The 27,713-nt window shown below is 46.6% G+C and overlaps 1 protein-coding gene across 1 annotated transcript in view; it reads right to left on the minus strand.

Annotated features, from left to right (window-relative positions):
- Window positions 1-27,713, minus strand: part of gsk3ab (glycogen synthase kinase 3 alpha b) — a 66,661-nt gene that overhangs the window by 18,918 nt on the left and 20,030 nt on the right. Inside the window, exons 4-6 of the mRNA XM_073056077.1 lie at window positions 26,277-26,387; window positions 24,153-24,283; window positions 16,443-16,549 (exon numbers count right to left, since the gene is read on the minus strand). Of these exons, the coding sequence (XP_072912178.1) occupies window positions 16,443-16,549; window positions 24,153-24,283; window positions 26,277-26,387 (349 nt within the window). The remainder of the gene's footprint in view (window positions 1-16,442; window positions 16,550-24,152; window positions 24,284-26,276; window positions 26,388-27,713) is intronic.

The raw sequence follows: 27,713 nt of genomic DNA on the forward strand, positions 1-27,713 counted from the left end.
TCAGACGGTTGAGCAAGTTTGGTAAGGACCCCCAGATCCTAAGAACTCTCTATAGGGTCCCAATTGAAGGCATCCTGACTGGCTGCATCACTGCCTGGTATGGAAACTGTACCTCCCTTAATCATAGGACCCTGCAGAGAGTGGTGCCAACAGCCCAGCGCATCTGTAGATGTGAACTTCCCACTATTCAGGACATTTACAAAGGCAGGTGTGTAAAAAGGGCCCGAAGAATCATTAGGGACCCAAGTCACCCCAACCACAAACTAGTTCAGCTGCTACCATCCAGGAAACGGTGCTGCAGCATAAAAGCCAGGGCCAACAGGCTCCGGGACAGCTTCTTCCACCAGGCCATCAGACTGATTAACTCACACTGATCTGAGTGTACTCTGTTGCATTGACAGTTTTATTTATTATAAATTACTATGATTGCACATTGCACATTTAGACAGAGCTGTAACGTGAAGATTTTTACTCAGTTATATGAAGGATGTAAGAAATAAAGTCAATTCAATTCAACTATGCATCATGAAGCAAGTTGTCAAACACAGCAGAACATAGATCAGCTGGAAATATCGACAGAGGAGAAAAAGGCGAATGGAGTTTAATCCGTGTGAGATGTTGCACTTTGGGAGGTTGAATGTATGAGAACCGTACACTGTAAAATGGTAGGAGCATCGATGTACAGAGGGGTCTTGAGGTGTATGTCCACAACTCCCTAAAAGAGACAACACAGATGGATAGGATGGTAAAGAAGGCATAGGGCATTCTTACTTTCATTAGTCAGGGCATTGGTGATAAAAGTCAGGAGGTAATGCTGCAGCTGTTTTTAATTGGTTGGACCACATTAGGAGTATTTTGTGCATTTCTGGATTGTTTTCTATGAATCAGCACTGGCTGAGGTTTATAAGCAGCAGAAATTTGTAAGACTATAGATTTGACAGCTTGTATCTTTTTCCAAGGGTCAAAATACCTAATACTAGAGTGTGTGCATTTAAGGTAGGAGGGGAACAAGTGCAAACACAAGTTTTGTTTTACACAGAGAATAACTTGCCAGGAATGTGATGCCAGGGCTGGTGGTGGATTAATAGAGGTAGTTAAGAGGCTCTAAGATAGGCGCATGAACGTACAGAGCATGGAGGCATACTGACATTATGTAGACTGAAGGGATTAGTTTAGTGAGGCATTTAATTTGTAGACATTGTGAGCTGAAGGGCCTGTTCCTGTAAGAAGGAAAAGATTACCAAATGTCATTCTGTGTTAATGAGAGACGGTGGCAACAGTAATTACAGGAATAGGGAACTGGCTGAGAACCCACGCCAACAATTTGTGCTGTCTTCACCAGAGATGCTGAGAGTTTCCTGGGAACAGTGAAGACCAGCAGGTCAGGATTGTGTCAGTAGCTCTAAGAAATTAGGATCAATTGGAGAATTTAATAGGAAGGAAACTGATAACTCCACCCCACACACCCCCCTCTCCCAGGACCTGACATCCTGCTTTCCAAGGGCTTTGAAGGAGGTGGCAGTGATTCAACTCTGGAGAGGTTCCCACACACTGAGAGGTAGCAAAAACAATAACAATGCTTTAGAAAGGATGGAGTGAAACTTTGGAAACTGCAGTTGGTTTGACAACAGTGGGGGAATTACTGGAACCTGTTACTAAACTGGCATGACAGCAATTGGCAGGTATTATAATTGGACAGAGTAAAGATGAGTTTATGAAGGGGAATTCGTATAAGTATATAGTACCACATCAGGCCCTTCAGCCCATTATATTCATGTCGACCATTTTGCATATCTACACTGATTCTGTTTGCCTAAATTAGCACCATGTGCCTTGCCTATTTAAATGTCTGTTAAAATGCCTCTTGATGTAGTTATGGTATCTGATTCCACTAGCCTCTGTAGAAGCAAGTTCTAGACATCAACTACTTTCTGTGTCCCCCTCAGATCCCTGCAAAACTCCATCACTTTAAACCTATGTCCCTACCCCCCCCCCACCAATGTATTCTACCACTGGAAAATGATTTTGTCAATCTATCCTATCGATGCTTCACATAATTTTATATACCTCTATTCGGTCCCTCGACTTCTCTGGCTGTGCTGCTTAAAACCCGAGATCAGTCTCAAAAATGAGGGGCGAGACCTTCCACACAGACAGTAGTGGCTGCCTGGAGCGAGCTACCAGAGGCAGTGGTGGATGGTGATACAATTACACCATTTAAAAGGCATTGAAGATATTGGTCTACAGCAGGTAAATGGGATGAGCGTAGACAGACATCATGGTCGGCATGGACAAGGTGGGCTGGAGGGGATGATTTCTGTGCTGAACAGCTCTGTGAAGGTGTGCCTGTCAATTCCTAAGCAATTCTGAGGGGTAAAACAGGGGTTAACAACTTGGCAATGTTGAAGACGAGCAAGGTAGCAAAGCGAGTGGGGGTAGGGGCAAAGAGATCCAATGGGGAACTTGGGGTAAGGGCAGGGAGGTTCAATGGGGATCTTGCGGTGTGGGCAGGAAGGTTCAAAAGGAAATGGGATAGAGGCAGGGAGGTTCAATGGGGAACTTGGGGTAGGGACAGGGAGGTTCAACAAGAAATGGGGTAGGGACAGGGAGGTTCAACAAGAAATGGGGTAGGGACAGGGAAGTTCAATAAGAAATGGGGTAGGGACAGGGAAGTTCAACAAGGAATGGGGTAGGGACAGGGAGGTTCAACAAGAAATGGGGTAGGGATGCTAATTCAACAAGAAATGGGGTAGGGACAGGGAGGTTCAACAAGAAATGGGGTAGGGACAGGGAGGTTCAACAAGAAATGGGGTAGGGACAGGGAAGTTCAACAAGAAATGGGGTAGGGACAGGGAGGTTCAACAAGGAATGGGGTAGGGACAGGGAGGTTCAACAAGAAATGGGGTAGGGATGCTAGTTCAACAAGAAATGGGGTAGGGACAGGGAGGTTCAACAAGAAATGGGGTAGGGACAGGGAGGTTCAACAAGAAATGGGGTAGGGATGCTAGTTCAACAAGGAATGGGGTAGGGACAGGGAGGTTCAACAAGAAATGGGGTAGGGATGCTAGTTCAACAAGAAATGGGGTAGGGACAGGGAGGTTCAACAAGAAATGGGATAGGGACAGGGAAGTTCAACAAGAAATGGGGTAGGGACAGGGAGGTTCAACAAGAAATGGGGTAGGGACAGGGAGGTTCAACAAGGAACTTGGGGTAGGGAGAGAGGTTCAATGGGATTCGGGGGGTGGAAACCAAATGGAAGAGACGGAGGAAGGGGTGGTTGGCTCACAAATAGAGAAAGCTTGTAGGCGGTGTGAGAGGGAGGATAGGAAGGTGATAGAGAAGGGATGCGTTCAGACTGGCGGTTTGAGGTGTCTATTTTAATGCAAGGATATCATGAACAAAGCGGAGTTGCTTAGAGCGTGGATCAGTACTTGGAGCTATGATGTTCTGGCCATTACAGAGACTTGGATGGCTCAGGGGCAGGAATGGCTACTTAAGAGTGCCAGGCTTTAGATGTTTCAGAAAGGACAGGGAGGGAGGCAAAAGAGGTGAGGCTGGGACACTGCTGATCAGAGATAGTGTCACGGCTGAAGAAAAGGAGGAAGTCATGGAGGGATTGTCTACTGAGTCTCTGTGGGTGGAAGGTAGAAACAGGAAGGGGTCAATAACTCTACTGGGTGTATTTTATTAGCCACCCAATAGCAACAGGGACATCGAGGAGCAGATAGTGACAGATTCTGGAATGGTGCGATAATAACAGGGTTGATGTGATGGGGGATTTTAATTTCCCCAATATTGATTGGCCTCTCCCTAGAGGTGTGGAGTTTGTGAGGTGTGTTCAGGAAGGTTTCATGACAGAATATGTAGATAAGCCTACAAGAGGAGAGACTGTACTTGATCTGGTATTGGCAAATGAACCTGGTCAGGTGTCAGGTCTCTCAGTGGGAGAGCATTTTGGAGATAGTGATCACAATTCTATCTCCTTTACCATTGCAGAGGGATAGGAGCAGACAAGTTAGGAAAACGTTTAATTGGCGTAAGGGGAAATATGAAGCTATCAAACAAGAACTTGGAAGTATAAATTGGGAGCAGATGTTCTCAGGGAAATGTGGCAAATGTTCAGGGTATACTTGCGTGACATTCTGCATAGTTACGTTCCAATGAGACGGAAAGGATGGTGGGGTACAGGAACCATGCTGTACAAAGGCTGTTGAAAATCTAGTCAAGAGGAAAAGAAAAGCTTACGAAAGTTTCAAAAAACTAGGTAATGATAGAGATCTAGAAAATTTTAAGACTAGCAGGAAGGAGCCTAAGAATAAAATTAGGAGAGCCAGAAGGGGCCATGAGAAGGCCTTGGTAAGCAGATTAAGGAAAACCCCAAGGCATCCTACAAGTATGTGAAGAGCAAGAGGATAAGATATGAGAAAATAGGACCAATCAAGTGTGACAGTGGAAAAGTGTGTATGGAACCGGAGGAGACAGCAGAGGTACTTAATGAATACTTTGCTTCCGTATTCATTACAGAAAAGCACCTTGCCGATTGTAGGGATGACTTGCAGTGGACTGAAAAGCTTGAGCATATAGACATTAAGAAAGAGGATGTGCTGGAACTTTTGGAAAGCATCAAGTTGGATAAGTCACCAGAACCAGGCAAGATATACCCCAGGCAACTGTGGGAGGTGAAGGAGAAGATTGCTGAGCCGCTGGCAATGATCTTTGCATCATCAATGCGGACAGGAGAGGTTCCATAGGATTGGAGGGTTGCAGATGTTATTCCCTTATTCAAGAAAGGGAGTAGAGATAGCCCAGGAAATTATAGACCACTGAGTCTTACCTCAGTGGTTGGTAAGTTGATGGAGAAGATCCTGAGAGGCAGGATTGATGAACATTTGGAAAGGCATAACATGATTAGGAATAGTCAGTATAGCTTTGTCAAAGGCAGGTCGTGCCTTACAAGTCTGATTGAAAATTTTCAGGATGTGACTAAACACATTGATGAAGGTAGAGTAGTAGGTGTAGTGTATATGGATTTCAGCAAGGCATTTGATAAGGTACCCCACACAAGGCTTATTCAGAAAGTAAGGAGGCATGGGATCCAAGGGGACATTGCTTTGTGGATCCTGAATTGGCTTGTCCACAGAAGGCAAAGAGTGGTTGTAGACGGGTCATATTCTGCATGGAGGTCAGTGACCAGTGGTGTGCCTCAGGGATCTGTTCTGGGACACCTCTTTTTGTGATTTTTATAAATGACCTAGATCAGAAAGTAGAGGGAAGGGTTAGTAAATTTGCTGATGTCACAAAGATTGGGTGTGTTGTGGATAGTGTGGAAGACTGTCAGAGGTTACAGTGGGGCAGTGATAGGATGCAAAACTGGGCTGAGAAGTGCAGATGGAGTTCACCTCAGATAAGTGTGAGGTAGGTATGGTCAAATTTTGGTAGGTCAAATATGATGGCAGAATATAGTATTAATGGTAAGACTCTTGGCAGTGTGGAGGATCAAAGGGATCTTGGGGTCCGAGTCCATAGGGCACTCAAAGCTGCTGCGCAGGTTGACTCTGTGGTTAAGAAGGCATATGGTGCATTGGCCTTCATCAACCATGGGATTGAGTTCAAGAGTCAAGAGGTGATGTTACAGCTATATAGGACCCTGGTCAGACCCCACTTGGAGTACTGTGCTTAATTCTGAGCACCTTACTACAGGAAGGATGTGAGAACTACAGAAAGGGTGGAAAATGTTGCTTGGTTTGGGAAACATACCTTATGAGAATAGGTTGAGTGAACTTGGCCTTTTCTCCTTGGAGCGACAGAGGATGAGAAGTGACCTGATAGAGGTGTATAAGATGATGAGGCATTGATCGCATGGATAGTCAAAGGCTTTTTCCCAGGGCTCAAATGGCTAACATGAGAGGGCAGTTTTAAGGTGCTTGGAGAAGGTACAGAGGAGATGTCAGGAGCAAGTTATTTTATGCAGAGTGGCGAGTGCGTGTAATGGACTGCAGTCAATGGCACATTGCTCAAGTCTGAATTACTTGAGTAATTCAAGTCTGAATTATGAATCACATTAAAAAAACAGGCAACGCTGGAATTATGCAGCAGATCAGGCAAAAGAGACAACATTTCATGTCAGACACTCTCAAGTCCAGGAAGGAGTCAAGCTAGTTAAAGCTGAGACATAAGAGAGACTGCAGGTTGCTAGAAATCTGGACGAATAGGGTCTTTTAAGAGACTCCTGGATAGATACATGGAGCTTAGGAAAATAGAGGGCTATGGGTAACCGAGGTAATTTCTAAAGTAAGCACATGTTCGGCACTGCATTGTGGGCCAAAGGGCTTGTACTGTGCTGTAGGTTTTCTATGTTTCTAGTGTTAAGGTGGGGGGGGGGGGGGGAAGAAAGGAAGGAATAGCAGCTGGCAGATGACAGGGTGAAACCAGGTGAGGGAAGGGGGAAGGTGGCTGATGTGAGAAGCTAAAAGGTGATTGGTGGAAGAGGTAAAGAGCCGAAGAAGAGTCTGATATGAGCCATGAGATACGAGTCAGCCATGGAATAAAGGGAAGGAGCTGGGGAACCACAGGGAGGTGATGGGCAGTTCATGAGGGTAGGGGAGAAGAAATAAGAGGGTAAACAAGAATGGGAATAGAAAAGAGAAAAGGAGTGGGAAACGGGTGGGGGGGGGGGGGGGTAGGAATTACCTTCAGCAATAAGCTACTCCAGCATTTTGCGTGTGTTGCTCAAGATTTCCAGCATGTGCAGAATCTCTTGTGTACAAGAGCAGGATCAGTAACTTGTCAATGGGAACGGAAAAATGGACAGGACCTGCATGTCATTGAGGAGGTGTCTGCTGATAACTGGGCAACTGAAGAGATGGAGTAATGATTTGACAGTGGGTGTGCGGGGTAGAATTTACAAACTTGAGGTTCCCGCTCAATGTGGACAGGAGAGGGATGTGGGGAAGGGGGAGCAAGAGGTCAGGGGTCAGTACAGGCAGGAGGATAGACCACCTGAGATAAGCGTGGCCATGAAATAACACACATAAAGTTGGTAGAGATGGACACATATGAAGGAGGCACAGTGGTGAAGGGTGTGTAGGGAGCAGGTGATGTGAACAGCAATCTCTCCAAATGGCAGGGATATGAGGCAGATGGGATCCTTGTATTCACAGAAAGGCTTGGAGTATGAAAACACTGGGCTTACACTGAAAACTGAAACAAAGTATAGAGTTGAGAGAGGAGTGTAGGAGATGGGAGATAGTTATGCTGCAGTTGTATATGACACAAGAGATTCTGCAGATGCTGGAAATCCAGAGCAACACACACAAAATGTTGGAGGAACTCAGCAGGTCAGGCAGCAACTATGGAAATAAATAGTCCACATTGCGGGCCGAGACTCTTCTTCAGCATTGGAATGGACGGGGGAAGACAACAGGATAAAAAGGGAGAGAGAGTGGAAGAAGAACTGCCTGAAGGTAATAGGTGAAACTAGGTGGGTTGGAAAGTAAAGGGCTGGAGAAGAAGGAATCTGATAGGAGAGGACAGTAGACTATGGCAGAAAGGGAAGAAGGAGAGGCACCAAGGGAGGTGATGGAGAAGTGAGGAGAGGTCAGTGTGGGGAATAGAAGAGGAAGGGAGGAGTGAAAAAAATTACCGGAATGAGAAACCGATGTTCATATTATCAGGTTGGAGGTTACCTAAATATGAGATGTTGCTCCTCCACCCTAAGTGGTCCCATCGAGGTTAAAAAAAAGGCCATGGACCAACACGCTAGAATAAGAATGGGGATAGAAATTAAAACGATTGACCACGGGAAATTCCACTTTTGGCAGATGGAGCAGAGGTGCTCAACAAAGTGGGCTCTCAATCAACATCGGGCCTCACCAACGTAATGGAGGCTGCCATCGGGAGCGTTGGATACAACAGATTCGCAGGTGAAGTGTTCCCTCACCTGGAAGAACTACTTGAGAGTTGTACAAGACATTGGTGGGGCTGCACTTGGAATATTACATACAGTCCCTATTATAGGAAAGATGTTATTAAATTAGAAACAGTACAAGAAGCATCAGGATGTTGCCTGGACTTGGGGGCCTGAGTTACCAGGCAAGGTTGCACAGACTAGGACTTTATGCCCTGGAATTTCGGAAATTGAGGGGTGGTCTAATAGAGGTGTGTTATCAACAGGGTAAAAGCAGTCTTTTTCCCAGGGAGGTACTAAAGACAAGAGGGCATAAGTTTAAGATCAGAGACCAGAGTGGTATTTGGAACAAACTGCCGGAAACTGTGGTTGAGATGGGCACATGAGCATCATTTAAAAGCCATTTGGGTAAGTCTTCAGATAGGAGAGGTTTAGAGAGCTGGGACTATCTCACTGGGCAGGCTGAAAGGCCTGTTTTCATATTGTGTAAGTCTGAATTACTGAAAACCTCACATAAACAAAAGGCAATGCTGGAATTATGCAGCAGATTAGGCAAAAGAGACAACATTTCATGTCAGAGATCAAGTCCAGGAAGGAGTCAAGTTAAAGCTGAGACGTAAGAGAGACTGCAGGTTGCTAGAAATCTGGACAAAAGGCTGGAGGAATTCAGTTGTCAGGCAGCAGATGAAGAGGGAAATGAAGTCGATGTTTCAGGCTGAGGCGCTTGATCCGAGACTCAAAAGGAAGAGAACAGAAGCCAGAATAAAAGTATAGGGGAGGGGCAGGAGCATGAGCTGGCAGATAATAGGTGAGACCACATGAGGGGGAGGAGAAGCCGGGAGGTGACAGCTGAATCTAGGTTGGCGGGGAAGGGAAGGTGGGGGGGGGGGGGGAACAGAATAATATGAGAAGTTGGCAGGTAATGGCTGGAAGAGACAAAGGGCTGAAGGAGGAAGAATCTGATGGGAGAGGAGAGCAGACCATGGAATAAAGGGAAGGATGTGTGGAACCAGAGGGTGGAAGGCATGGAGGGATGAGCAGGTGGTGAGGAAGGGAGTGGTGAAGCTGCAGGGAGGATGGGGGGTGGAGGCGGGTGTGGGTGTTGGTGCATCTGAGAGGTTAACACAGGGGAGACCAGTTGGAGGGTCTGTGATCTGGTCAGAGAGTGAATGGGAACAGTCAGAGAGGGAGAACATAAGAGCTGGAAGACGTGCGGAAGGTCAAGATGGAAATGTCCTTCATTCCCCAAGGGATGAAAAGAAAATAAGGGGGGAAAAACAGCTGAGCCTATAGGTATACAACTATTACAGACAGCATGTTATCTGAAGATGTACACTTTCTTTGTAGCTGTTACACTTTATTCTGCACTGTTATTGTTTTACCTTGTTCTACCACAATACACTGTGTAATGATCTGATCTGTACGAACAATATGCAAGACAAGCTTTTCATTACATTTTGGTATATGTGACAATAATAAACCAATTCTGATAGTAAGTCCAGACTCAAGTTGAGGTGCTGTTCCCCAAGCCGGCATTGGTTCTCAGTGTAAGAGTGCAGGAGGTCCCAGGCTGTTAGGTCTGAATGGGAGCAGTTTGGGGAATGGGCTCAGGGTTAGCCCTGTGAACGGAATTCCTCAAAGTGGCAACCCGATCTGTGTGTGGTTCGTACAGCAGCGAGGAGACCACACTGTCAACAGGGTGAGTCAGTGAGAAACAAATACAATATGCTGGAGGAACTCAGCATATCAGGCAGCATCTATGGAGGGGAATAAACAGTTAACGTTCCAGGCCGAGACCCTTCATCAGGACTCAGTGAATCACTGTTTCAACTGGAACAATTGCCTGGGTGGAGAAAACATAGAAACGTAGAAATCCTACAGCACAATACAGGCCCTTCAGTCCACTAAGCTGTACCAAACATGTCCTTACCTTAGAAATTACCTAGGGTTACCCATGGCCCTCTATTTTTCTGAGCTCTATGTACTGAGGAGGGAAGTGCTGTTGCATTGCCTGCAGTTACAGGGATAAGTGTCCTAAAGAAGACCAGGGCATGGTCCCTGGGAAATGTTGAAAGGGGAAATGATTTGTCCGATGGTGGAACCTTGCTGAATCTGGCAGAGAATGATCTGTTGAATGCAGAATCTGGTGGAGGGGAAGGCAAGTATTGGGGACAGAAACCGAGAGCAAAGGGGAAGCCACAGAGCTACTCAATGCAGAAAGGCTCACCACCAGAGCAAACAAACAAAGGCAGAAGAACTGGGAAAATGGAACAGAAATCTCACAAGAGGGAGGAAGGGCAAAGAATAGTCAGGGTAGCCGTGGGAGTTGGGAGACTTGTAATGGATATTAGTAACCAGCCCATCCTCTGAGGGCAACACAGATCCAGAAAACTAAGTAAAAGAGGGCAGGAAAATGGCAGCAAAGACTGTGAGAAAGGCAGGGACTATTGAAGGGAAAACACTTTCCATGGTAGGCAGTCGCTGGTGGCTTATCAGTACCAACATCCCCAGAGTTGATCTACCGCCAGAACTGCAGAAATGCCTCCCAGGAGAATCAGTGAGTCCCCATGGTCTCTGTCCATCTCCTTCTCTCTGGGATAGATCACCTCCTCATTTGCCCAATCACCCTCTCTGGGTCAATTCTGCCCCCGCCCACTTCTCTCTCACCCTACTCCCACCACCTAGTGCCTGGTCTCTCTCTCTCTGGGACAACCCTCTCCCTTGCTTCTCTTTCTCTAGAAAACTTTCTACCCCCTCCCCGCCCCCGGGGCAATTCTTGTCACACTCTCCCTCTGGGACAATTCATTACCTCCTCATCTCTATCTGGAACAAATCTCTCCTTCCCCCCCCCACCCCCACCCCGGGACAATTACAATTCTCTTCCCCTCCCTCTGGGGAGAGAGAGAGGGAGGTGGGAGCAAATTGTCACAGTGAGGGAAAAGGAGAGAGCGTGGCAGGAGGGATTTGTCCCTGAGAGAGAGAGGGGGACAATTCTCCTCCACCCACCGTCCCCCTCTCTCTCAGGGACAAATCCCTCCTGCCACACTCTCTCCTTTTCTCTCACTGTGACAATTTGCTCCCATCTCTCTCTCTCTCTCTCCCCCCCGGTGACAATTCTCTCCCATCTCTCTCACTGGAACAATCCTCTCCCGGGAATCTGTTGCACTCTGCTCATTTGGGTTATTCAAGCATTTGGTCGGGATGTGCATTTTCCCTATTATGGGCATGTGCACGAGGTCGAGAGGGGAATTGTCGGTAGGGAGATGGCAACCTTTTATGTACTAAATAATGTACTAAATCGGATACTGCAAAGCTGTTTAAACAAAAGAAAATCTTGTCTTTGCCGTCTGAGCGTTAGCAGAGGCTGGTTCTCAATGATCAGATCCCACCGGCATTTGACGAGAGCAAGCCTATGAAAGCTGGAAAATGGACTTGTGTTATGGAGCTCTAGAAGCTGCAGGGCCTCGCAGCTGTACTGTCGCTTTCGGGAAGAGTGAGAGACCAGCCTGAGAATTTTGGTGGAAGATTTGAACGAAGATGACGGTATGAATGCGCTAATAAATGCATTTGACTCAACTTTTTTTGAAGGAAGAAACGGATCGGATTTATGAGGCGTATACAGATTTTGACAAAATTTCCAGATACAGTTCTAGAAATATGGTTGATTATATTATTGAATTTGTACAAAAGTACAGTTGTATGCATAAATATAAAATGGAACTTCCTACGTGTCTAGACATAAAGAACAGACAGCTAGCATTAACTGCATGTACAGAACCTGCACTTACATCTATGAAATTGGCACTGAAGAGGATTTTTGGAGAAAAGGCACCAACAGTCAGAATTAGTTTGAGTCAGGAAACGGTATACTTCACTGAGCAGAAATGAGAGTACAGCAAGCGTAGGTCATGGAGTGACCAGACGAGGGTACCATTACCTGGCACAAATCCATTAAACAAGTACAGCAGGGGATTGAAATGTGCAGCTTGTCAAAGTACTTACCACTGGGCAAGAAAATGTCCATACAGAACCGAACAAGTTAGGCTAACTGAAGAAGATAACAAATCTGAAGATGTAGAAGAGTGCCGTATCACACTGCTTGCAAAGGAATCACTCACTAATGCAGAGATTTTTATGATTAAATCTCTAGGATCTGCTATTGATACAGCAAGCACATGCAGCGTATGGAGAAAATGGCTTGAAAACTAAGTGAGAAACTAAACTAGAATGAAGTGCATAAACTGGTGAACACAGATACAAGCATTTACAGAGCATTCAAATTGGTGATAGAAAGACTGTGCATTCTATCAAAAGACTGAAAATTCCCACAAACATAGGGCAGACAAAACTTTACATTGAAACGGAGTTGGAGCAAGTGAGCATTCACTTGAGTAACTTGAGTAAAACTTCCCTAAAGAAAGTGTGGGCAGTACTGGATATGGAGACCAAGCCAGTGTCTCTTGAGTTCACCAACTCTGGACACTAAAGTGTGAACATTCTGGATAAAGATATTACTGAGAATCAGCTGTCACAGAGAACAAGAAACGCAAAGTGTGCTCAAGCTTCACAAGCAGTTCAGACACATTTTAATTGATAGACTTCAGAAACTGCTCATGGGTTCAGGAAACAAAGATGCAGATTACTTTTCCATTCTACAGCAGATAATTGACAGCTGTGAGACATGCCAGAAGTTTGAAAAGCCCAAGCGTGTGGTTGGTCTACCACTAGCATCTGAATACAATAAAAGAGTAGCCATAGACCAACACGAACTGGAGCAAGGAGTGTGGTATCTCATCATTGATGTGTCCACACATAAATACAAAGTTAAAAAAAAACTTTATTCATTCCTGGATAAGCATTAATAGCTCACCTCAGAATGTATTCAGTAATAATCGTGGTGAATTTAATATTGATGAATTCAGAGATATGACAGAGAACTTTAACACTGAAACAAAGACAACCGCGGCACATATACTGTAGTAATGGACTTCTGAAGTGACACAATGAAATGCTCACTGAAATAATACTGAAGAAAAGCAATGGCTGTGATTGGAATACAGCCCTGGACTGGGCCCTTATGGCGAAGAATACCACACACAGTATACATCAGCTTGCGATCGGCCGCAATCCAAACCCTCCCTTTGACAGGCTTCCTGCTCTAGAGGGCACCACAAGGAGTGAACGGGTTGGGAAACGTGGCGGCACTGCGTGCATCAAGGACGGCTCTCACTGAAGCTGAGTGTTCAGAGAGAATTCGACGAGCACCAAGGGCACAGCTCCATCCTACAGATGGAAACTATGGGGCGGGACAAAGAGTTTTACAAAAAAGCAGACCGTACAGAATGGAAAGATCCTGGAGCTGTCATTGGTCAGGGCGGAGTTGTGGTATCTGTGAGACATGGAGGTACCTATGTGGAAGAGCATCATTCCAGACTCTGTAAAGCACAAACTGAGGACCATCAGAACTCTGTGGAGAATGATACAATGGATGAAATGCACTTACCTGATACAGTGTCACATAGCACAGACGGTGACAAGGAGAGTGCAGCTGAGGACCCAGCGGAGTTGCTCACAGTGGCACAGATGGTGCTGCAGAGAGTGCAGTTGGGGACCCAGTGGAGTTGCTCACAGTGGCACAGACGGTGACGAGGAGAGTGCAGCTGAGGACCCAGCGGAGTTGCTCACAGTGGCACAGACGGTGCTGCAGAGAGTGCAGTTGGGGACTCAACAGACTTGCCTGAACAGAAGTCATCACAAGAGCAAAGGCAACATGGAAGTTTCAGTCTTAAAACAGACCAAACTGTGAGATTTGTAGACCTAGACTCTGGTATCTGATACAAGGCTGAAGTCTTAGGGCCAGCAGGCAAAGCCACTGGGAGAAACAAAATTGGATACAACTTGAATTACCTAGAGAACCAGCCATGGTCACTGGCACTGCAGGGTCAGTTGATATGTCACGAGTAGACAGCCTTCATATTGAACCAAGTATAGATCGGGCTGGACCATCTGAGAAATGTCAAGGTGAAGATATCCTAGTAACTAAAGAGGTATGGTTTGAATCTGCAGAACAGGATGAAATCAGTAGCTGGAGAAATAATGGAGAGTTTGAGGAAGTCACAGACAGTGTGCAAGGTAAGTGTACACCCTGAAAGAAACCCCGACAGGAATTACACCAAAAGCAGGCCTGGTGGCTAGAGGTTTTGAGGAACGGAACATAAAAGACTCACCGACATTTGCATCAGAGTCTCTCCGACTATTTCTCTCAGTCATGTGTCAAAGGCATTGCAACCCCATTGCATGAACATAAAATCTGCATTCCTACAGGTTATAGAGCCGTCATGTGACATTTACATTTGACCCCTGCCTAAAGCCAGAGGTGAAGGAACACTGTGGAATCTGAAGAAGTCTGTGTATGGTCTAGCAGATGCACCAGTCTACTGGAATAAAAAGGTCAAGGAAATAACATTGAAAATCGGTGGAAAGATGTCACAAGTGGATCCAACTGATTTTTACTGTCAAGATTCAGTATACCATGTGATTGGACTTACTTGATATAGACATAGATGACTTCATACGGGGAGGCTCACAAAACTTTGCCACACCAATTATCCCTCAGCTAAAGTCAGCTTTTCAGGTTGGACAGGAGGAACATGACAGATTCTATATCAGGATATACATCTTTGCTGTTGATGGAACAGTACAACTGCACCAAGGAAGCTACATAAGGAGTCTTCAGACAACCAGTATGGAATCCTCACGTGCCACACAGTGGGATGCACCACTCAGTGAAACTGAAGCTGAGTAGACATGACATCATGTTTGCTGCCTGCAACTTGACATCCAGCACAAAAAATGCCATCGTAGAAACTTTACACAAGGCAAACAAGATAGTGCATGAAATTCAATCTGAAAAAAGTAGTCTTGATGATTGGAAAAGATGTTTCACGGAGGCTCGTTGTCTTTAATGAAGCCTCATTTGGAAATCTTCCTGATGGAGGTACTCAAAGGGGATATTTTATTGTACCGATGGGAGAAGAGGGAAGATTTTCACTTCTCTGTTGGCAATCAAAAAGGATCTGAAGAGTTGTATGTAATATACTGAGCAGAAACTCTTGCAGTGTTTGAAGGTACTGACAATGCTACAAATAACTTGTGTCACAGACAAATACTCTGGTTTATGCCATCAAATCCACCCAGTCAGTTACAGAGAAGAGGCTTCACCTAGAGATAAGTAGCATCAAGGAACTTGTCCAAGCACAGAAAATTCATGTTCTGTGGTCAACTACAAATGAACATCTGACTGTCTCTTGTGCTGCTGAAGACACTTAGTGAAGTCAATTATTACGTTAAGAACTGTATCAAGGGTTAGAACTAATTTCCATGTCCTAACGGACATTTAAACTGATACTTCTTAAGCTATTTTTAATATACATAAAAAGGATGGGAGATAGTTGGGCTATGTTCATTTGGGCTATATAAGCATTTAGTTGGGATTTGCACTTCCCGTTATGGGTATGCACAATGGGGTGGGGGGTGGGGGTGAGAGAGGATTTTTTGGGTAAGAAGATGGCAGCCTTTATGTACTAAACACAATCAGGGAAAGAAAACCTTGTCTTTGTCATTTGAGCATTAACAGAACCATTCTCTCCCATCTCTCTCACCCTGAAGCTATTCCCACCCACCTCTATCTCTCTCCAGGTCAATTCCCCCCCCTCTCTCTCTCTGGGCCAATTCCCCCATGTCTCTCTCTCTCCCCCCCCATCTTTCACACTCACTGGGACCGTTCTCCCCTGTCTCTCTAGGACATTCACAATTCTCTACGGTTCTCTTTCCTTCTTCCCCTCTCCCTCTCTGGCACATCTTCCCCCATCCACACCCCCTTCCTCTCTGGGACGTCTCTCCCACCCTCCACCCTTTCTCACTGGGAGTCTCCCCTCCCCCATCCAGCCCACCCTTCCTCACCGGGATGTCTCCCCTCCTCCCCACCCTTCCTTACTGGAACGTCCCCCCCTCCCCCACCCAGCCCACCCTTCCTCACCGAAATGTCTCTCCCCTCTCCCCCTTCCCACTGACTCTTTTCTCCGGGATGCAAGTATATATGCATCTCTGTTTCTCTCTGACAGCTCTTCCCCTTCTCCCCCTCTTGCTCTGGGTCATTTCTGTCCCTTGCTCCCTCTCTTTCCAGGTTGTCTCTCTCCATCCCTCCCTCTCTCTCAGGATTATTTATCTCCTCCCTCCCACTGCCTCTCTTCACCGGGACAGCTCTCTTCTCTCTGGGACCCCCTCCCTCAGATAGCTCATTTCCTCCACTCTATGGCTCTCTTTTCCTACCCCTCCTCAGGATAATTCTCCCTCTCTCTGCCTGAGATAGCTCTCTCTTCTTCCCCTCTCTTTGGACATCTCTCCCAACCCCCCCCCCCCCCCACACACTTTCTCTGGGGCAACTCTCTCTGCCTCCTCCATCTCTGTGGGACGGCATAGTCTCTGTGTCTCTGGCGCAGTTTCTCCTCACGGGGTCTGCCCAGCGGTCACTCACCGATATTGGATGTGTAGTCTGTAGCTCCAAAGATGAGCTCTGGTGCTCGGTAATATCGGGAGCAGATGTATGATACATTGGGTTCACCCTTCACCAGCTGCTTCGCACTGCAATCAACATACACTCACATTAAGATATCTTGTCCTGTTAGCTCGCTCCAGCAACCCAGGTCATTACAACACCAGGATGGTGCTGAGACACTGTCATTCTCCCGATGGCCTGTTGAGTCCAAGCTGTGCCGCTGACAGCCAGTCACCAGCTTCCGTCAGTTACTGCAGTTCCCATTCTAGTTCTGCACACTCATCCTTACATGGGACTTTGCACTCCGAACGCCTAAATACACCACTGAATACATTGGTTCTCTCTCACCTACCCTGTCAGTTGCAACCTCAAAACATTCCAGAAGTTTTGTTGAGAATTTCCCTTTCACGTTGACTCCTGTCAGAGTCATAAAACAGGGGAAGAGGCCCTATGGCCTAACTCAACCTCGTTGACCAACTAGTCTAGAAGCCTTGACCCATATCCCTCCACACAGTTCCCGTCCATTTACCTGCCCAAATGTCTTGTTAATTTACCTGCCTCAAGCACTTTTTTCTGGCAGCTCATTCCACGTATGGACAACCCTCTGGGTGGAAAAAATTGCCCCTCAGTTCTCATTCAAATCTTCCCCCTCTTATGTTAAACTTAAGCCCTCTTGCCTGTGAAAAGACCATGTGCATTATATCTATGTACACCCCTCATGATCTCTTTAAGCTCATCCCCAATTTCTTGCATTCTGAGGAATAAACACCTTGCTGCTGCTACTTTATAATTTCCCGTTAGCCACCTTGTATACAGACACTGGTGTGACTAGCGTCACTTCATGGATGTACAACAAGCTAAGTATTTATATTTATTATGTTTTTTTAATAATTGCATCCTTTATCTTACTGTGTTTTTTTTGTACTGCATTTGATCCAGAGTAACAATTATGTAGTTCTCCTTTATACCTTGTACTGGACATTCAACAGTCTTAAATCTTTAAAGTTATAGTGTACCAAATCCCTCCCTATAACTCAGGCCAAGTCCTGACAGCATCCTTATAAATCTTCTCTGCACTTTGCTCTTCAACTGCTTCATTTACTGTGAACTCCAGCAATTTCACTACCTTTTTGTCAGGGTAATCAGGCCAATAATTCTCTCTTTTCTTACCAAGGTTACATTAGCTGCTTTTCAATCCATTGGAACTATTCCCTAGTTTTAAGAACATTGGAAAATAACCAGTGCATCGACTATTTCTAGGGCCATATCCTGGGGATTTGTTAGTCCTTCACTTCTCTAATTTCACCTGCAAACACAGATTTGCTTCAGCTTCCCCCCACCACCTCACTGGACGCTCTGAACCCAATTTTTCTTTTGGGAAATTAGGTTTGACACAAGTTGGAACCACGCACATTTCTGTGGACACAACCAATGAATTCTACCATTCCCTTCTTCCCCACGATTAATCCCCAAGGATCTGATGATAAGGGAGTGATGTTTGTCTTCACTAATTTTTTTTGTCTCTCCACATATTATAAACATGTTGTGATACAGCCTATGCTCTCTGCAAACTTACTCTTGTACTGCATCCTCCTTCTCAATCAGTTTACCCTTTTTTCTGAACTGATCACAATTCTCAGGCTTGCTTTCTTTTGGCCTTCCTTGAATTAATTCTTTCCATAATTTTTCGGCAAATCATGATTGAGACACCTTTTCTGTTTGCACCAGAGATATGCTATCCATGTAACTTTTGAATTTTACGCCTTGGATCCCATCATCAATTGTTTAACTAACATTGCCCAATCTATCATAACCAATTCCCACCTCCTAAAATTAAGATTCCTTTATTTTCATTCACAAGGCCCTACTTTGAGAAGCAATCCTCTCGCTCTCTTTTAATAAAAAAAAGTATCATGTTATGATCACTCTTCCCCAATCAACACCCATCCTTCCTCATTACACAGGAGCAACAGAGGAATTCAATGGGCTGACCAACACTCGTGGAAGGACTGCCACTGAGTTCCTCCAGCAGGCTGTTGTTCCAGATTCCTGCATCTGCAGGCTCGTGTGTACTTATACCAGAGTGGTCTGCTTTCTCTCATGAGTTCAACTAACTAGTCCACAAAGCCATCACGAGTGCACAGCTTAACACATCACGGGAACAAGCCTCCCCTCAATGGACTCTGTCGATACTTATTGCTACCTCAGTAAAGCACCTAGCACAATCAAAGACTGCCCCCACCCGGACATCCTCACTCTTGTCAGGCAGCATTTATAGAGGGGATAAACAGTCAACATTTCAGGCTGAGACCCTGCATCAGGACTGAGAAAGCGAGAAAGGGGAGGGGTGAGAAATTACTATTGCCACAATGAGGTTGGAAGTTAGAGAATTCGATGTCACATACGGGATAGCCTGTCCATGACCTCCTCTCCTGCTACAATGAGACTATACTCAGGTTGGAGGAGCAACACCTGGGTTGCATCAACACTGATTTCTCTAAATTCTGGTAACTTCTCCCTCCTTCCTCTCTTTTTCCCATTCCACATTCTGGATCCCCTCTCACCCCTTCTCTTCTCCTATCCTGCCTTCCCTATCACCTTCCCCTGGTTACCCTCCTCATTCCCTTCTTCCATGGTCCATTGTCCTTTCCTATCAGATTCCTCTGTCTTTAGCCCTCTACCTTTTGTACCTATCAGCTCCCAACTTTCACATCAACCCCATTTTCCCCCACCTACCCATCTTCTCCCTCAACTAATCTCACCAATCACCTGCCAGCTTGTATTCCCCCCCTCTCCTCCAATCTACTTATTAAGGCTTCTGCCCTCTCCCTTCCAGTCCTGATGAAGGGTCTAGGCCGAGAACCACTGACCATAAATGCTGCCTGACTTGCTGAGTTCCACCAGTATTTTGTGCATTTGCTCAAGATTTACAACATTTGCAGAATCTTGTGTTTATTCTCTCTTCTCCTGTCTCACCGGGCAGAAGAAACAAAACTCTAAAGGCACTTACCACCATGCTCAAGAACAGCCTCTACCCTGCTGTTATCAGATTCTTGAAAGGCTCTCATTTTATAATAACAAAATGGACTTTTGGCCTCACAATCTACCTCATTATGATCTTGCACTTTTTCAGGAGCATCTACATTGTTATTGATTTACTTAATCCTTGCTCAATGCACTTTGATATAAAATTCTCACCATCTGGGACAAGAGCTCTTCTCATTACTACCACTGGGGAGAAGGTACAGATGCTTGAAGACCCACACTCAATGATTCAGGAACAGCATCTTCCCCTATGCTATCAGATTTCTCAAATGTCCATGAACACCATCTCACTATTCCTCTATTCCACTATTGTGTTGGCGCCTGGCCAAGTGGTTAAGGCGTGCGTCTAGTGATCTGAAGGTCACTAGTTCGAGCCTTGGTTGAGGCTGCGTGTGTCCTTGAGCAAGGCACTTAACCACACATTGCTCTGCGACGACACGGGTGCCCAGCTGTATGGGTCCTTATGCCCTTCCCTTGGACAACATCGGTGGCATGGAGAGGGGAGACTTGCAGCTTGGGCAACTGCCGGTCTTCCATTAAAAAAAAACCCTGCCCAGGCTTGTGCCCAGGAAACTTTCCAAGGCAGAAATCCATGGCCTATCGAGACTAACGGAGGCCTACACTACACTATTCCTCCTCTGCTCTTTTCATGGTAACTTATGGTAATTATAAATGTCTCGCACTGTATTTCTGCCACAAAATAAATGTTATGTCAAATGTCAGTGAAAATACACCCGATTCTGATTCAGCTGTAGTCTTGTGCGTCTCCCTCTTGCTTTTCATTTTCCCATCTTTAGCTTTTACTCTCACCTCCTCCAGTTTCTATTCCCTGCGATTCGTTTAAACTCTCCCAAAAGTATCAGTACATCAGTTTGGTACGGACCATAGAATCTGTCCTGTCCAAAACACTGCACGTAACCCATTACTCACCATCCCCAGTGTCCCAGAAATCAGAATTCCTCGCCCACTCCCTACCTGTGACACAAGAGATTCTGCAGATTCTGGAAATCTTGAGCAACACGCACAAAATGCTGGAGGATCTCAGCAGGTCAGGCAGCATCTATGTAGGGGAATAAACAGTCGGTGTTTTGAGCCAAGACCCTTCATCAGGACTTTATGAGGCTCAAACCATACAAAACAAAGACTGTCCATTCCCCTGACAGTTGAGAATCTCCCTATCTATCACTATTTTTGGTCCCATGTTCCTGCACTCACTAACACATAGCAGCATGACCTTTGAGATCCACTTTTCATTTTGCTCCTGTTGAAATTCCTGTGACAATTCTTTGCAACTTGTCCTTCTCAACCTCATTGATACTAGCTGGTTGTTCACCCTGTCCCTTCAGAATGTCCTGCAGCCACTCTGATACATCCCTGACCCTGGCACCAGGGAGGCAATGTACCTGGATTCCTGATTGTGGCCACAGAACTGTCTACCTGTACCCCTTAACAATCAAGTCCCTGTTACTAAAGACCTTCAGGGCTTCATCCTGCCTTTGTGTTGATCACGAGGTTTTCTTGAGTAACCACACCCACAACAGTATCCAACAAAATACATCTAGTTGAGAGAGTCAGAAAGGTGTACAACATGGGTCATGCTGAGTTAGTTGGTCCCATCTTCCCATGTTTGGCCCACAGTCCTTTAAAACTCTTCTTATCTAGATGGCTTTTAACTGTTGCTAACATGCCCTCCTCAACCATTGTTTCTGGCAGTTCATTCCTTTGCGTGAAGAAGTTGCTCCTGATATCCCTTTTAAATCTCTAAACTCTGATCTTAAACCTATGCCCTCTTGATTTTAACACCCACCTTCCTGGGAAGAAGACAATGTGAATTCACCTTGTCTGTGCTCTTCATGATCCTATACACCATTAGCACGACTCACTCCTCAATCTCGTGTTCCAAGGAATAAAATCCTAATCTACACTAATCTCCTTGCAAATCAGGATCCCGAGTCCAGGAAACATTCTACTGCGCAAACTTTCTAGTTTATTAACATCTTTAATATAACAGGGTGTCCAGAACTATTCACAGAACTCCCAAGTTTGAGATTTGCTTTTAATGTCTTGAATGGCATTGTCATAAGCTACAGTCAGCCTGGCCAGCACAGAGCAGCACCTGCAGATGGTGGCCTCACTGTCTTACATAACTGCAATGTAACTTCTCAACCCCTGTACTCAGTACTCTGACTGATGAAGGCCAGTGTGCCAAATGCCTACTTCACCAACCCGTCTACCTGCAAAGCCACAAACAGAAAACTAGATAATTGCACTTCAAGAACACTCCACTCCGTAACACTTCCCAGAACTCTACCATTCACTGTACAAGTCCTACCCTGGTCTGGTCTCCCTAAATGTGATACCTTACCTTTATGGAGTGTCCACAAGGGACTCGTGTACTATCGTCGCCTGCTTTTCTGTCTGGTGGTTTCTGTAGTGTCTTCTTTGTTGGACATCTCATTATTACCCTGCCCCCCTTCACTCCCAACCCAGCCTCTGCCACCTGCTCCACTGCCTTGTTAACTCATCACATTACATTCCACCCCATGTGTGCCAGGTTGCGGGCAGGAGTTATAAAGTCAGAGTACTACAGCACAGTAACAAGCCCTTCAGTCCATCTGCTCCATACTGACCTGTATTTTCTGCCTGGACTCATATACATGCATGTGGACCGTAGCCTTCATTGCCCCTTCCATCCATACACCTATCCAAACTTAACTTGAACATTACAATTGAACCCACATCTGCTGGCAGCTCATTCTGCAGTCACGTTACCCGTATGAAGACATTCCCCTGAGAATTACTCCACACGTTATCGCCCATCCCTAACTGCCCCGAGGTGTGGGGGAGGGGGAATTGGCATTGGCCAAATTCCTGAGGTGACAGTGCTGGTGGGGAGAGCTTCTCCAGGTATACACATCCAAGTCAGGAGGAGAACCTGCAGGCAGAGGTACTGCTGTGCAACCTCAGCTAGCTTGGGACTTGCTATCGGAGTAGCCGGGCAGGCAGTGACTGTGCACTGCTGGTGGGGGAGATGGAGGTTCAAGTTTAAGACTTGCTGTCAAAGTCTTGGATGGTGTTGTCATGAGCTGCAGTCAACCTGGCCAGCACAGAGCAGGATCTGCAGAAGGTGGAAGGCTGCCACTCTCTGCAGGTTTTGGGTCTAAATTACTATTTAAATTGTTATTTTCCTTATAGTTTAACCTCCTTTATGTTTGCGCGAGCCACCTCACTATCAAGGACACCTTGCAATGGTGATGCCTCAAAAGGGCGGCATCCATCATTAAGGTCCTTCACCAGCTGGGACGTGCCTTCTTCTCTTTACTACCATGACCACTACCTCACTATTCCTCTTTTCCACTTAATTTATTGTAATTTGTGATTCCTGCTCTGTTCAGTTGAATGATTTCTGTACAATTACCTGCTGCATTCAGCTGGTCCTGTTCTCCTCTGAACCTAAGATGTTGTGGCAGTGACTGCCCTCAGATAAAATTCCCTTACCTAACCAGAACTAGCTTGCAATGTAAGTGGGGAGGGGTTGGGGAGCACGAGGTCTAGTCATTGTTACTTGTCTTACTTCTCTTTACATTTTACTTGTTGTTTCAAGCTGACCCTGTCTCAGGACGACTGACTAACCAGCTCCAGGTCACAGGGGTTTCCTCGCTTTGCCTATCGCCCTCCTCACAACCACTCCAAACTTGCCGAGGTCGAGACCTGCTCTGTGGATGCCATCACAAATTACTGCCAACACTGGACATGGGGCCGGAGGGGCGATTCCCTACCCCAGACACTGGCTTCTGAAGCCACTCAGAAATAGAGGCAGGTGGTGCCACAGGTAGATGGGCGAGTACAGTGCCTAGGACTGCTGGACGGACTGTGGGAAAGGGAGGAGTGGGGGGGGGGGGGGCGGGATGCTGGCAGGAAAGCAAATACGTATTGGTAGTAAGGTACAGGGATCGCAGAGGACACGGTGGGGAGGATGAGACCAGGGCGAGAAGGTGGGACAGGAAGAGACCGGGGGGAGGAACAGACTGGAATGGTGGTGGGGGAAACAGACTGGGGAAGGTGGTGGGGAGGGGGAATGGACTGGAATGGTGGTGAGGGGGAAACAGACGGGGAAGGTGGGTGGAACGGACTGGAATGGTGTGGGGGGGGGAACGGACTGGAATGGTGGGGGGGGAACAGACTGGGATGGTGGGGGGGTAACAGACTGGGATGGTGGGGGAGAACAGACTGGGATGGTCGGGGGGTAACAGACTGGGATGGTGAGGGGTTAACAGACTGGGATGGTGGGGGGGAAGAGACTGGGATCGTGGGGGGGTAACAGACTGGGATGGTGGGGGGAAGAGACTGGGATGGTGGGGGGGAAGAGACTGGGATGGTGGGGGAGAAGAGACTGGAATGGTGGGGGGGAAGAGACTGGAATGGTGGGAGGGGTAACAGACTGGAATGGTGGGAGGGGTAACAGACTGGAATGGTGGGAGGGGTAACAGACTGGAATGGTGGGAGGGGTAACAGACTGGAATGGTGGGAGGGGTAACAGACTGGGAAGGGTGGTGGTGGTGTTGGGAACAGACTGAGGAAGAGGGTGTGATGATGGGGGGGGGGGACTAGACCGAGGAAGGAAATGGTCCCGTTTTGACCCACCTGCCGAAGTCGCAGAGCTTGAGGATGGCAGTATCAGGATCCACCAGCATGTTCTGTGGTTTGATGTCGCGGTGGCACACGCCCTGGGAGTGAATGTATGCGAGGCTCTGAAATAACTGGTATATGTACACCTGGTGGGGCAGAGGGAGGTGGAATTAGTGAGTGCAGAACACCCAGTTCCATTCAAGGTGTCCCCCTTTCCCACTGCCACCCACGAACTAACAGTGTGTGTCCTTACAATTGCAACTGCACAGGTACTGGGTGATCATCAACGGCCATTGAAAACTGCCCTTGGTGGGAGGAGGGCTCATGACTGTGTGGGCCAAAGGGTCCACCTCCAGGCTATGTCCCTGCATGGCACCAATTCTCACTGGAAATTTGTGCCCCAGTCATCGACTCAGACTCGTTCCTCACTGCCTGATGTTCCCTTACCGTCTCTCCCGTAGCATGGCACTCCCTTCCCTCCCACTCAGAAGATACAAGAAACTCGACATGTCGACACTGGCCCTCACCAATTTTTATTGAGGCACCATAGAAAGCATCCTGTCAGATGCATCATGGCTGGTCTGGCAGCTGCTCCGCCCATGACCACAAGCAACTACAGAGAGTTGTGGACACAGCTCAGCACAAGGACTGTTAAACTTCTCGGTAAAATAACTAGTGTAATCAAAGACACCACCCACCCCGGACATTCTCTCTTCGTCCCTCTCCCATCAGGCAGAAGATACAAAAGCCTGACAGCACGTCCTACCTTCTATCCTGCTTCAGGTAGGGATCTCTCAGACAATGAGTACAATCTCTTATTTTTTCTCTTGCACTTTGCCTACCTGCACTGTACTATCTCTGCAGCAATAGCACTATCCTCCGCATTGTTTCCCTTTTGTGCTACCTCAGTGTACTGATGAACGGAACGATCGGTCTGGATGATATGCAACAAAAGCATTTCACTGCATTGGCACTGGTTTATTGTTGTCACTTGCACCGAGATACAGTGAAAAGCTTGATTTACATATCGTTCATACAGATCATTACACAGTGCATTGAGGTAGAACAAGGTAAAACAATAATAATGCAGAATAAAGTGTAACCGTTACAGAGAAAATGTCGTACAGGTACAATAAAGTACAATATCATAACGAGCCTGACTGTGACACCAAGAGGCCATCTTATCATATGAGAGGTCTGTTTAAGGGTTTGATAACAGCAGGATAGCAGGAGCCAGGTGGAACATACTTTCAGGCTTTTGTATCTTACTTCTGATGGGAAAGAGGAGAAGAATGCCTGGGGCAGACAGGGTCTTTGATTATGCTGAATGCTGTACTAAGGCAGTGAAAGGGTGTGGGTGTATGGTTTTGTAGGTGTGTGTGGGTTTGTCTGTCTCTCTCACTCTTGCACACATATCAGGAAAACCTGAGGTCATCGGAGCCTTGTGACTGCAGTTCTACCTCAGGGTGGATGGGCACTGAGCAGTTAATGACCCCCTACCCTCAGTTGCTTCCACAGCCCACTAGTAAGGGGTTCCATCCCACCACTGCTCTCTGTGGTCAGTGGCTGTAAGGTGCTACTCACGGCCCGTTCTGACCACAGTCCTAACCCGGTGCCCAATCTCCCATCCACATCCTGTCCAACACCATCAGCACTTGGGCAACCCCTCCCAGATCTCAGCAGCCTAATGACATCCCCTCCATCCCGAGAGCTAAGTGTTCCTGGGAATTAGCTGTGCTCCCACACAGCAGACACTCAAACAGAGAGCTGTGCAGTTGACAGACATCCTGCAGTGCCCAGTGTAACTATAACCAATGTAACACCGGCCAATGTACACGGCACTGAGTGATACCTCCCGACCAGTGAGCCACTGGCCAGTGTGAAATACACATCACTGAGTGTCACCTCCCGACCAGTGAGCCACTGGCCAGTGTGAAATACACATCACTGAGTGTCACCCCCAACCAGTGAGACCCACACTGTGTGACAACCACTGCCAGTGTGTCACCAGAAAGTGAATACCCCACAGCCCCAGCGATGGTCTTCGACCGGCCCCCGAGATTGCCACCGTGCCCGCTCACCCACTGCTTCTCACCAAAGGCATTTCAGCACACAAAGCCAGTGCTGGTCACCACTCACCTTGATGTAGATTATGGGAATGGGTTGCTTGGCCTTGTTGAAGTGCCGGGCGACTCGATAAACCGTCTCTGGAACGTAGTCTAGAACCAGATTTAAGTAAACCTCATCTTTCTGTTGGACACAAAAAACATCTGCAGTATTTACCACAGACACCCAACACACTACAGCAGGACAGCCCGTTCCCTTACCCCTCCCCACAGCAGGGGCCACAACAACCCCAGTGGTCAACCTGACAACCACCCTGACATGGGACAATCAACCCTATAATCTGGTTTTCAGCTGAGGAAAGGCACTCGCAAACCAGAGCAGACACGGCTTGTTTTTTGGGGCCCCAGTGAAGCCTGAGCAAAGTGAAGCACACTGAGCAAAGGTCAGGTTGACACACTCGGCAGAGACGGTGGAATAAAGCGTCACCAAACTGATGGTTTGGTGGCAGGTCTGTCCCTGTGAGTCACAGAACAGTGTAGCAAGAAAACAGGCCCTTCGGTCCATCTCGTCCATTCCAGCCATGGTGCCCATCAACGAGATCCAATTGCCTGCATTTGGCCTTTATCTGCCCCCCCCCCCCTTTATCTATGTGCTCATTTGAATGTCTTTTAACAGCTTGTTTCTTTTGGCAGTGCGCTTCACACACTCCCAATCCTCTGCACTCAGTCTCTTTAAATGTTTCCCTCTCACCTTAAACCCGTACCCTCTACTTTTTCGTTCTTCTTCCCTGTGAAAAATACCCCATTCATTCACTTTATCTATGCCGCTAAAGACTGTATAAACACCTGCTGGATTAAGGTCTAAAATGTAATTTTCCTCATTTAACTTTGCTCATGCTTGCTTAAGTTTGTATAATCACCTGTCTATAAATGTCGAGTGGATTTTCAGTCATTTGTATTATAGCTGGTCTATATTTTTTGTAGGTTTTTTTCTGAAAGGCTGTCATGGCAACATAAAACAAAGCTGTCATTATCTCTTCAACCGTCCCAATCACAAGAATTCCTTTATCTATCCAGCTTGAACTAGCTTTCAACATAAATATTGACAATGAGACGGGGTTCTTTGTTCTGTTCTTCATTCTCTCTTTCTTCCTTACTTACAGTAGAGTGAGCTGGTTAAGTTGGAGTTAGTTCCCTCCTGCTGTATTTACTGATATATCTTTATTAAGAATATCCAATAAAGCTGCTGGAACACAAGATTTGCACCTCATGCTTGACATCTGAAGAACCTTATGGACATCATCATTTCTGGGTCTCTGTAAGGACAACTCTCAGTTTTCTACACTCAAAGGAATAAAGTCCTAGCCTGCCCAACCTCTCCCTACAACTCAAGCCTGGCAGCATCCTTGTGGATATACTTTGCACGGTTTCCAGCCCAATGAAGTCTTCCGTACAACAGGGCAGCAAAACCATGCATATTGCTCCAGGTGCACTTTCATCAACGTCTCCT

The sequence above is a fragment of the Hemitrygon akajei genome, chromosome 1 (assembly GCF_048418815.1).
Source record: "Hemitrygon akajei chromosome 1, sHemAka1.3, whole genome shotgun sequence".
NCBI lineage: Eukaryota > Metazoa > Chordata > Chondrichthyes > Myliobatiformes > Dasyatidae > Hemitrygon > Hemitrygon akajei.